Below are 12,314 nucleotides of genomic sequence, written 5' to 3' on the forward strand. Positions count from 1 at the left end.
TCACTCGGGCTGGCCCTAGCAACACCCCCATGGCCTGCCACGGGGGCTGGCAGAAAGGCTGCAAGAGTTTGGTTTGGCTGGCCTTGAATTACTTTAATGTGTTCTGGTACAGAATGAGATACACACACTTTGTGATTCATATTAGCCTTCAAATGTCTTTTTTATGGGTGAGCAAAAGTCACAAACATGCACTGCCATTTACCAGCAGCGTACTGCCCTTTTAGACCCAACCGCATGTTTCTGAAAAACATTCAGCCACCAAAATCTGCAATGTGCAAACCAAAGTCTCTGTGTGCACCTGCAAGTATTTATTATGGGATCACCCTGATGCACCCTGTTCTTTCAGCCCATGACACATTATCATTTCCCAGGATTTGGGTTAAGTACTGCACTTTGTTGCCCTCTTGAAAATTATTCCAAGTTTTTATTTTAACATAATGTGACCTACGCACAAATTAACTGTGTCTACAAACACGGCACCTTCATCAGCGACATGAATAAGCCCTGGGGTCTGTCAGGATGCAATTTTGCAACTCTTCTGTTTGGTCCAGGTCAAAGACTAATCCAGCACTGAAATTTGCAAACTCATTGCTCCTGTCACGCAGATCAAGTCTGCAAATAATCCCATGCTCATTGATGATACTCTGCACAGTTCAGGTTGGAGATGACTTAACACACACAGCTATTTTTACCACTGGGGTTAGGAATAGATAGAACAAACTGTTAATTTCATGTTTGACTAAAGGGTCTCAGACTTGTCCACAGAGGGCATTTGATATCAGCTGTAGGGCTTTCCCTTCCTGTTTCTCTGTTCATGTAAGGAGAGACAGACCTGCCCACCTCCACAGCAACCACAGTAACACTAAGTGCTACTTCTCAGCAGCAATTCTGAGTTTACTGCCTAACACAGATCAGCAAGAGGTCTATGCACTTTCACTGCCCAGTCAACAGCTTTGCTAGCACACTTGATAAATTACAGGCACATACTCCACTTCATAGTGCCACAAGAACCACTTTTTCCAGATTTCACAGCAGTATGGAACTAAGACAGTTTAAGCAAGCTGTTACTTCAAATGAACAGGTAAGAAATCTTTGTCCTTTCTGGTGAACCAGTTGTCCACCAGAACATGCATTTAATACTTTTCATTGCTTCACTGTCCCTACTATTTGCCTTCAACAGTTACTAAGTTCTCATCTTCCTATTCCTTTTTGTACAGAGCTGAGGACTTTGCACATTCAGACCTAGACAGGACACAAGGTAGTGGGACTGACTCACCAGCTGACTGGAAGCAGGAGATGAGTGAACTTTTTCTTGATCTGGTGCACAGCAGAAACTGAGCATTACCAGCATGTGCTGGGTCTCAAACTACTGCCTTTAGAGCCTCAGCAAATGTTGGCTGTGACTGAGGAGCCCTTAGTAGTTTAAAGCCTTACCACCTGGAGCTAACTTAAGCTTCCTCCATAGCTTAAGCACTCCTCTCCAGAGCACCAGTCTACAGGCATATCTACCTCCTGTTCCTTTGGAGTGTGCAGTACCAGGATGTCTGGCACACACATTACGGCACTCGCCAACAAAGCCCTGCCTCAGCAGTCACTCACATTGAGCAGCACTCCACCAGTTTGTTTTTCATCTCGGCTATGTGGTACTTCACCATATGGAATAAGGAACAGAAAAAACTCCAGTTTCCTTCAGCATGGTAAGCACAACATACAACTATCTGAAGACCATGGGCACCACACAGGTTACTTCCTCCCTGCTTCAAGCATCAAGTTTGTTACTACTGCTTCAGCAACATGGCTGTGCAGAGACAACTCATACTTGATATATACATGCAATCAGTCCCTTTAGTTAAAGGATGGTCTAAGACATATCTGAACTGTTAGTATGAAATGAGTATCACATGCTGTCATTCAGGCCCTATGTGAACAATTTGCCTGAGCCAGTACTGTAATCTCTGCCCAAAGTGATGCTTCCAACGTTTGTGCATCAGTGTAATACAAAGACCTCACATAAGAAATGCAGGAAGGAGTGGGGATGACTGAAGACAGTCAATTCAGGCAGGCACAGCAGCACCTATTTCCCTTTCATTTATCTTTTCAACCTCTATGAAAGCTCTGCAGCCTTAATACAACAAATGACAGGCATTTTTCTCTTCCAACTGTTTTAAAATCAAGCAATTATATCAGATATTACTAAAAATGAGTCTCTTGTAGACAGTTATAGAAGATTCTTCTTTTGAGTTTTATTTCTTAATAGTAACAGTAGCACATATTTCCACTTAGGTATTTTAGTGCAACAAGGAAATCCATTAAGCTTCAGCAAGGTGACCTATGTTTCTATATGCAATGGAACAGATTAAAGTGCCTCCCTTTGTTGCACAACAGTTTAAAGCTTCAGAACTCTAAGTAAATACTTTTCACAGAATTAAACAAGCAGACACTTTGCTTGATTATGAAATGCTTTTGTTGGATGAGTGAAGTGCTTTCTGCGGTAGAACAATTCATTTGTAAGCCACAGGCACTACTACAAGAGTGGTATCAGAGTAGAACTGGTGACATTTCAGTAGTCTGTGCAAGAATTCCACTCTACTTTTTGCAAGCTGCATATCTTGAAGATACATTCTCCCAGTTGATCACATTCCAGATGGCTTTCAAATAATCAGGTCGAACATTTTTATATTGAAGATAATAAGCATGTTCCCATACGTCAATGCCTAACAAAGGAATGAGACCTGTAGAAAAAAGAGGATAAATTTTGTAAATGTATGAAGACACACTTTACATGTAAAGTTTTATATTGCATCTTCAAGTTGTACCCAGTTTTTGAGTCTTAATCTGCAGGAAGACAAAGAGCTCTGCAGCACACTGGTCCTTAATGCAATATTTTACAAAACTGTGCTCATACACACACACACACACTGCATAAACTCAAAAGCACTGGTTAGGGTAAACACACCTATAAATATTCTGGAACTGTCTTGAAGACATACTCGAAACCAGATGAAGTCATTTTTGAAAGGTTTCTATCTTTTGCACACATATGCAAGCACTTTCATGAAAAAATTATGTTATAAAGGTTTCTTGCTATGCCAGCTTCCTTCCAATACTTTAATTACAGGCTATCTGTTAAGTGCCTAATTACCTCCTTGCTTTTTTGCTATAATACCCTTGCCACTGAATTTTTAATGGTAAATTTTCACAGGAGGGAGGGTGGAATTCACCCCCATTATAATCTATGTCCCTATACTAAATCTATAATTTATTTTCACCCTACTGACAGGCAATACACAGTCTGCTGGCAATACATGAAATTCCTTGTCATTCTCTATGAATTCTGCAGAGTATGTTTTAAAGGTATCTGCAAAATAATTTGGACAAACTGACACTACAGGCAGATTCTTACTGGTCATGAGCTCTTCTCTCTATGACAGGTGTCCAGCCTGCCACTACCACTTCCATGTCTCTCTAAGGAAGTAAGAGTATCTTGGAAAGAGACCACTGCCAGTACTATGCTGCTTGTCCAGCTGTAACACTTAACCACATCATAGACTAATTTGGTTGACACTCATTATAAAGGAAGGGCAAAATTACTCTTATAAAGGAAGCAAATTATAAGGCTTATAAAGGAAGCAAATTATAAGGCTCCATTTTAAACTCAGCCTAGATAGGAACAAGAGTTATGATGTTCATCTTCCCCTCTCCTGTTGTCTGGCCCCCTCTGACAGTGCTGTGAATAGCTCCTCTGCCAGAGAAAAAAAAATCTGAAGGCAAGAGGCTTAATGTTGCTTGATATGTGCAAGTTATTCCAGTTACTCAGAATTCCAAGGAAGCTGAAGCTAAAATATTCTGCAAGCAAAAAGCACTTTCACAATATGACACATCTATCTTCCCTTGGACTAGAAGGACACTTAATCCTTCTGCTCTTCACAGTTTTTAAGTCCTGCTTTACAAACGCTGCTCTAAAAACTGAGTTTTCACTTCTGCCAGAAGTTTTTCAGATCTATTTATCCATCCATTTCTTCTCAACATTGTCCACAAACCACTTTTCAGATGTCATACACTTGCCTATCAAATCTACAGAAGCAGAGGGGAAGGAAATAAACCTGACCTGTTGTTCCTTGCAAAGGGTCTTGATTTGCACAAGCTGCTATCTGTAGGCGCCCCTGCTCCTTGTTATAGCCAAGCCACCCCCAGCCTGATCCTTGAACACCAACTGATACAGCTGTCAGCTTCTCCTTGAAGTTTGCAAAGGAACCAAAGTCACGCTTGATGGCTTCCATCAATTCTCCTTTAACAGAAAAAAAGCACAGAAAGATCACAGACCTCAATCAAAACCTCCCAAGTTTATCACAACAGCTTTTGTAAGATCTGTATTAAAGGGCCTTTACCTTCAATTGCAGGTCACTTTAGGTAATCAGTACTCCATCCTCCCCAAGGGGATTCCTTCCTTTAGGCTTTAACTACTAAACTATCCCTATCCAAGCTGGAGTGTAACTCCAGCTACTAGGCTGAGTGGGTCTGCAGCACATTTCTTCCCTTTCTGTGAACCGAGTACATAGGGCAATTTAATTAGCATGGCTTTGTACAACTATTTTCTCTTATGAAGGTGGCAAGGGTATATACAGCAGTAGCCAGGTATTTTGCAGTGTATACATAATCAGCTCTAGAAATTAAAAATACTTTGTACATTACTCATTTTTTAACCTTTTGGCTTACATCCAACCCCCCCCCCCCCCAAATACCTCAGAATTTTGGTAATTGTCAGACAGAAAGGTGAATTAACTCTGAAAAAGAAAGATCCTTTAGACTCATTCAAAGAGAGAAAAAATCAACAATTCTACCTGTTAATTAAAACTAATGTAATAAACCACTGTAACATGCACTAACCTTTAGGTTCCCCTCCTCCACTAGGAGAAAGGTTTGTCCAGAAGATGGTGTGATTGATATGACCCCCACCATTGAACTTCAGTGCAGGCTGAAGTGACACCTGAGTTGTAACATCACCTAAGGATACAGAAAATAAAAATACATAAATAAAAACATTATCATCACCACAACAGGCAGTACATTTCTACTAGGCCTCCACTGATATCCAGAATCTTTCTACAACATCTACCTTACAAATGGAAAACATAAGGTTTGTACTACTATGCACGTTTTAGACAGTCACAGACAAACTATATTGAAGATTTATTATCTTTGACCTTTTTTTATGCTGTAATAAGTGATCTGCAATATTGCAACTATCAGGCAGCCCATACTACACAATTGAGACCTACTGCCATTCTACAGAAGAATAAAGCAACAAGGACAGCCAGAACTTTTTGAGGACCCAGCACATGTAAATTTGCAAACTATGCATTTTTAAACTTCTTAAAACAATTTACAGGGCAAACAGCTTCTGCTTGAGAAAGTCATTAAGTACAGTGAGCACATACACAAAATGTTCTTCTCCTTCCTTTTGTTTCATTTGGGGTTTTTTTGGAGGGAGGTACTCACAGAAAAGTGATCCAAATCATTTACTACACATGACAGAATTCTGCACCTGAAATCAAGATCAAACAGCTCTGTACTTCCTCTCCCTCCACAAAATGCTGTATTCCTTGAAGAATTCACTGGTGCTTTGTGTCTCTGAACAGTGTTGCACCACTTCAATACAAGTCTTTTCATTACTATTTTGGCTTTTAAAAACACTGATGCATTTCAAACGTTTTTAAAGTTTTTTCCACCACTCCAATACATTCTTTAGTAAGGAATCAGTGGGAGACCTGTTTTCTCCACTCTCAGGACTGAGTGGTAGAAATTTTCTGAGTCACTTCAACAACACAGACATGAAGACAATCCTCAAAGAAGTAGTAAACCTCAAAGCAGTAGCAGATCTGTTACTAAGGTTTTAATTCAGGATTTCATGTTCTCAGCATTTCCTCACAACCTTCATAGAGGGGTACAGCACTGAAACAAAGCATCCAATGCTTTGTTTGGAAAAACATTATTTCCTGGATTTAGGTATCAGGTTAAGGATAAGAAGTCTCTCATGGCCACTCAGATGGCATCTTTGAGACATTTGCCCTGAACTTTGCATGCCTTAATGACACTTTAAAGTTCATCCAGAGCATACAATATATAGCAAGCCAGAAATCAAAAAGTAACTTAGAAAGCCTTTAATGTGTTCATAACTCTTTATTCCACCATTCCTTAGAAGAACCCACTCCTCAGCACCACTAGAAACCAGAGATGGCATTTCACCATTGTCCTTAAACAGTATTTGTGCTGCTGAACTTTGCATTGGAAAAAAGAAGGCCATTGAAAAGGGGTAACTTGCCCTTAAGCTACAGCAGAAGTATACTGGAATTTATTGGTATAGAATTCATGGACAATTCAGTAAACCAAGACAAGAAGCTCAAAGGTGCTCAAGAGAGTAGTCAGCTCAGTTTCTCAGCTTAAGTCATTTGTTTCCTTGTAAGAGTGCAATCATAGGTCACACACATGATGGTCAAAGAAGAGCAGAGAAAACTATGGTAGGAACAAGTTTTCAATGAAAATAAGATTCAAGTTAATATCCTAATATCCTTCAATTAGCAAATCTTACACATTTTGATGGGCCAGTGCCAGGACCAGACTATGTTGAAACAAAGTCCTGCACTGTCACAGAAATGTAAATTAATTTTCAAATGAACTGACAATGTAAGCCAACAGGATTACATTTTTTGAGTTTTCTACACAAAAATACATTAATGAAGAACATGATAAAGATAATCTGAAGAGAATACTTTACTTTCTGCTGCTGAACAAGAGACATTGACAAAATTCTGCTGTCCAGAAAAGTTATTAGTGATCAGATGTGCTATGTAACCCAACACTGATACACAGCCCAGGAGGATTTTTGACTGTGCTCAGTTTTAGTATGAAAAAAATAACGACAATATTGACAGATTGAGGTGGCAGTTCAGACTTTGCCCCAGTCTTAGAATCTTTTCTAATGAGGGTGAAAATACTGCATATGGTATACTGAGATACCAATTAGGAAAAAACCAAATTTGTCTGCTTTGGTGTGAATGACCACAACCAATAAATAATCCATTTGGAAAATAATCTCTGCAGAATCCTTAAGGAAAAATTAATCTCTACCTCTAAGTACAAAACATTTCAACAGCAAGTGATGAGATGCTATCAAAAGCTGTAATTCCTAAAAAATAACTCAAAGGATCCACAACACTGCAGATGCTTCTGATAACCAGGAATTCTGCCTCCACTAGTGGCTGAAGCTTTTTTTATTTAACAGCATCAGTAACAGAAGCAGCAGACACGCTATCTTCTTATACTTCAGGCTCCCTCCCCGTTGTGTTTGCACTAATTACATCTCCAGAATACACCTTTCCTGGATCTGCTACTGGCAGGGAAAGGCAGCAGTCAGTCTTGATCACCTGATTCTTAATCGAATCTCATTAGTTCATTAATTCAGACTGTAAAAGTTATTTTTAGGTTCACTGAGGTAATTGAAAAGCCCCATTCTCTATTCAAATACACTGGCAATTAATTATCAAGGGACACGTGGTTCAGGTTTACTCAGGTATCAGCAATTCTCACTTTCACCCAAGTCCAAGCAGTTAAATTCCACTGTGAAGCCACCTGGCAAGCAGACAGAAGTGAGTCTATACAGTAATTATTTCTCTGAGATAAACTGATACCTTTTAAGAAGATCATCACAACAGCAAAAAAAAAAAAAAACCAGAAAATATTCCACCTTCTTAAAAAGAATACATGTTATTTCACACACCTTTATCAGTCCAACTGAAAGACTTGAAGTTTGGAAAAAACACATCTCATGTTTCAACGTAGCTCTGCTACACCTGCGAAGTTTTTCCAAAAGGCAGTGTATCTCAAATTTTCGGATAGTAACAAAAAATTCTATGATGGTTTCCTGCATATTTTCGTGTCTCACATGGGCCTGTCACCTACAAAACCCCTAAATTTGACCCAGTGATATAAGCAACACCCAAATTCAGGTCTCTGCACTGTGTGTTGTATACATTAACAGCATGTTTGTCTTACCTCAACTTGTAGGCAACCGAGATTATTTACCAAGACTGAGCAGAGCATCTGATGTGAAAACTAACAAAGCACGCAAACTTCACTTTATCTAACTTTGCTAATAACCTTTTATTGCAAACTACTTGTTCAGCAAAATGACTGCAATTTCCTACTGCCTCAATCTTTGTTCAGTTCAAGTTACTAATGGAGTATGGACTAAATCCATAACAATCAATAAATCTTCTCGTTTTACAGCACTACAAAGAACAAAATTCATGCTTTTTACTTACATTTGATTTCCAATTATCAGCATCACTGAAGCTACAATAAAAGATTTTCCGCTAACAATATTGCAATGACATAATCCAAAACTTTTAAAAGAATATATCTCACTTCTTTTTTTATTTTGCTCTTCTGTATCATCTACACCAATTAGCTTCCATCTCACCTGCAGACTGCGGAGATACAAACCTTTTGCCACTGCCTCTTTGTACTTCTCCTCGACAACGTTCAGGTTGTTCACGTAGGTGGCATGATGCTTGCTGTGGTGCAGCTGCATGATCTCTGCATTAATATGAGGTTCCAGAGCACCATAGTCATATGGCAAATCAGGAAGAGTGTGTTTTTGCCTAGAAACCAAGCACCCCAAGGGTGCTACCAACTTGGCACTGCTTCTAGAAAACAAAAAAAAAAAAAAATAGAAGGAAATAGTCTTACTCAGTAAAATTTGGGCTTTACCAGTGAAATAGACTGCATGCACATCTATTCTGATCAGCTGCTTTAAGTACCTGGGGTGATATCTTAGGCAAAGAAATCAAATTTCCATTTCTCAAAAGTTTAAAGCAAGCATGCTTTGCAGCTTAACTGCAAAGATGAATTCACACAAAGGTCACATATACAGGGCTATGCACTGTGAAGCTGTTGCTTCTCAAACCGAGCCTCCAGGCCACCGCAAAGACTCATGTATCCTCCCAAGCACGCACGTGAGGGAAAAGCAGGAATAGCAATGAAAAGCCAGTAGTAACCTGATGACATTCAAAGCTTCACCTAATCTTTACTGATTAAAAACAGAAGCAAAGATGTCGCCTAAGCGTCCTTCCCTCGCTATCGACAAGGTCCGTGCACTGGGAAGTAAAGACGCTAAAAAACCTGCACAGTCATCGGGTTCCCCGGACTGAATCTCTCCAGCATTCGCATGGACATGTGTTTCCCTATCCCCACAGGGGGTACCGGGAAACCACACGGGGCGTCACAGCCGCGATGCCCGGCACAGACACCGCGCAGGCTGTGTTACCCTTCCCCATTTTAACACCTCGCACTTGTCATGCGACACGACAAAGGCCACGACGAGAGGAGAATCGCCGGGCCGGCAGGACGGTCAGCTCTGAGGCCCGCCGTCGTACTGCTGGTGACCTTGACATAAGCCAGGGACACACCGCGAGCAAAGCCCTCGGGACCCTGAAGAGCGGTCGAGTGCCGCGACCCCGGCCAGCAAAACCAAGAGGGTCTGGCAGCATCGTGTCAGGGCACCAGAGTTCCTCGGCGGACGGCGCGGGCAGAACCTGAAAGCGCTCAAGGACGACCGCCAGGAGCCCCCGCAAGGACGGCGCCGACCCGGCGGGGCAGCCGGCAGCAGCGCGACCTCCCTGCGCGCGAAATGGCGGGGGACAGACACGGAGGGGCGAGAAGACGACCCTCCCGCCCCCTACTCCCCCGCTCCCGCCGTCCCGTCCCCGGCTCGGCGGCGGAGGGCGAGGGCGGTGCGGCCGCCGCCTACCGGAGCGGGGCTCTGCCCAGCCCCGCGCGTTCCCCGGCGCGGCGCGGCTCTCACCTGCTCGCGGCGGCAAAGCGGCACAACATGGCGGCGTCTGCAGCCGGGCGCGACTGTCACGGCGCAGCCGCGGCCCGCCCGCCCTCCGCCCCAGCCGCGAGGGCTGAGCCCGGCCGAGCCGCAGGGGACACACCCCGCGCTCACCCCCGGCCTTCGAACTCTTGGCAATGGGTGTAGCTCGTCCTTATGAGCGGAACGGCTCTAGAATCGTTATCGTAAAACTCAGGCCCGCCGTAGTTCCAGCCGAGGCAAGGCTGCCTCAGCGCCCCGACGAAACAGATAAAATGCCGCCCGGTGCCTGTGCCCCCGACCGGATACTCTGCACGGCAGAGTTCGGCTTTGAAAGCCTGCCGCGCAATGACACGGTTCTGGCAGCATAGTGACGGCGCCGGCAGCACTAACGCTACCGTTTCAGCCTTTTTGTCTGCGACTTGTTTTTGTTGGTTCATTGCTGATGTTTTACCCATTTTTTGGGCATCTTGTTTTCCCCAAACACGTGCTTTCCTGCACGTAGCAATTCAGCGGCCTCTGTTGCTCATGAAAATCCTTTACCCAATTTAATGCAAATGAGTCCAAAGACCCATTAAAAACTGGCTCTCCAGCGAGGTCAGGGAGAAGCTCATCCCTCACAGTTAGGAGGCATTCTGCAGATAAGACAAGCATTAGGTAAAATTTAAATTGTACGGAATTAATCTCTGCTACCACAAAACCTTTCGTTCTTCATACTTTGTCTTTCTGAATAAATACATACAGCCTTAAGATCTTAAAGCACTCACATTTACCAGACTATAAAAATTCAAATGACAAAAATTCAGTGGGGGCTAAGCCTGAACAATTTTGTTGAGAATAAATAACCTCATCTTGCCAGTTGTGAAGAACTCCACCTGGAAAGACCCACAAAGGGAATCCCAGCCCCCTGGAAGACACAGTGCTTCCATCCCTGACTTCTTCAGGCATCCAAGAAAAGGACAGTCACTTAGTTTCTCTGATGAGCCAGCAGTGCTCTTGCGGGAATCTGAGCAGTGAGAATAGCCGCTTTAGCAGCAGCTAAGATATAAGGCAAATTGTCCAAAATCAGCAAGTTGTGTCTTCATCCCCGACTACTGAAAATATATTCAGCAAGATATATACATTATATCTAATTTTAAAGAGGAATATATTGTATTTATTGGATCAATAAAATGTCATTTTTTGTTAAAACAAACCAACTACATTCAGGATTATTAAGTGTCATAATACAGGCACCAACAGCCAGGCAAAACCAGGAATATTTTGTAATTAGTATTTGCATATGCAGTATTACACTGCAGTTCACTAATGCTCGTAGCAAGTGTTACATGAAAGCACGTCAATTATATAATTATATTAATTATTAAGTGGCACAGTTCCTGGGTTGCTTTCATTTCAGGGGAAAAAAAAAAAAAAAAAAAATCACACAAAGCACCCCAGCCTGCTTATTTAGAAGACAACTTCTAAGCAGAGGATGACAAAGGGAATGGCTTGTCTTACACCATTTTTTCCCAAAAAGTTAAAGTCTGATGGTATAATTTGTATTTCTGATTTTTTTTTTTTTTTTTACTATTTAAAAGCAACATACCACTCTTGAGAAAATAAAAACCTCTTGTAAAGATAGTTTTAGAAGTCATGAATGTCCTGTAATATTTGACTGGTTTAAGTAAAAAGTCATCACCACCTGAGAGCTATGCCTTTTAATGACCACAGATGTCCTCACAAGGCTTTTTACCATCTGATCACATGAAGCCTGATTACTATATTGTGTTATCAGCATTTGAAGCTTCTTACAAAATACAGCATTTTACCATGTACAGGATCCAGGATATACATATATCTACATGCTACATAAGCAAGCAATATGATGTTAAGATCAAATAAATTCATCATCATCAGGGATTTCTGTGATCTAAAAATTCCTTTGGGTGCCAGATGCCAGTACCATTTTTGTATAGGTTTGTCACTCCCTTTCATGCATTCAACTGCCATTTGTTCAGGCAATAAGGCCTGAAGAAACAATCAAAAAGCAACAAGATATCACAATGGAATTTATACTTCCAGTGACCACTACCAAGTGATTTTAGAACACTGATGTGAATCCTACGAAATTAAAATAGCAGTGGTGCTAGCTATGGACTAGCATGTTTCTAATACAGACAAGCATACCTGGTAGCATTTTAATTACATCCATTTGTCTTGGACAATATTACTACAGATACTAATTTATGCCACTTAAAAATGCTACCACAGAAGCCCTTCTATAAGAACTTGCTGTAACTGTAAATTTAAACAAAGTCAAGTGTGCTCTAGAACTTTTGAGCAATTCTCCTTTCAAACAAGTCTGCTTCCACAGTGAATTGCAAAGCACTTAAGGTATTTTTTATTACTTTAGTAGCTACATATGCATACATTTTATTAGTCATCTGGTAATTACAAGACT

The 12,314-nt window shown here is 41.5% G+C and overlaps 1 protein-coding gene across 2 annotated transcripts; it reads right to left on the reverse strand.

The window, feature by feature from the left end:
• Positions 1-2,218: 2,218 nt before the first annotated feature.
• SOD2 (superoxide dismutase 2) lies at positions 2,219-9,969 on the reverse strand. Of its 2 annotated transcripts, none has more exons than XM_053973788.1 (5): positions 9,863-9,969; positions 8,503-8,705; positions 4,888-5,004; positions 4,109-4,288; positions 2,219-2,732 (listed from the first exon to the last, which is right to left on the reverse strand). In XM_053973788.1, the coding sequence occupies exons 1-5, from the start codon at positions 9,889-9,891 to the stop codon at positions 2,587-2,589; spliced, it is 675 nt and encodes a 224-aa protein (XP_053829763.1). In that variant the 5' UTR covers positions 9,892-9,969; the 3' UTR covers positions 2,219-2,586. The 2 variants fall into 2 exon arrangements, with proteins under 2 accessions (XP_053829763.1, XP_053829764.1); XM_053973789.1 differs by lacking the exon at positions 9,863-9,969 and adding an exon at positions 9,594-9,668.
• Positions 9,970-12,314: the final 2,345 nt, after the last annotated feature.

Source organism: Vidua macroura, chromosome 3 (assembly GCF_024509145.1).
Source record: "Vidua macroura isolate BioBank_ID:100142 chromosome 3, ASM2450914v1, whole genome shotgun sequence".
In the NCBI taxonomy this organism is placed as follows: domain Eukaryota; kingdom Metazoa; phylum Chordata; class Aves; order Passeriformes; family Viduidae; genus Vidua; species Vidua macroura.

What these genes read in the sequence shown, in the direction of transcription:
- SOD2 (XM_053973788.1), bottom strand. Translation starts at nt 9,891, where the DNA reads ATGTTGTGCCGCTTTGCCGCCGCGAGCAG. An exon ending in CGCTTTGCCGCCGCGAGCAG is followed by an intron (nt 8,706 to 9,862) that starts GTGAGAGCCGCG and finishes TTTGTTTTCTAG; the next exon opens with AAGCAGTGCCAAGTTGGTAG. An exon ending in CAAAGAGGCAGTGGCAAAAG is followed by an intron (nt 5,005 to 8,502) that starts GTTTGTATCTCC and finishes CTGTATCCTTAG; the next exon opens with GTGATGTTACAACTCAGGTG.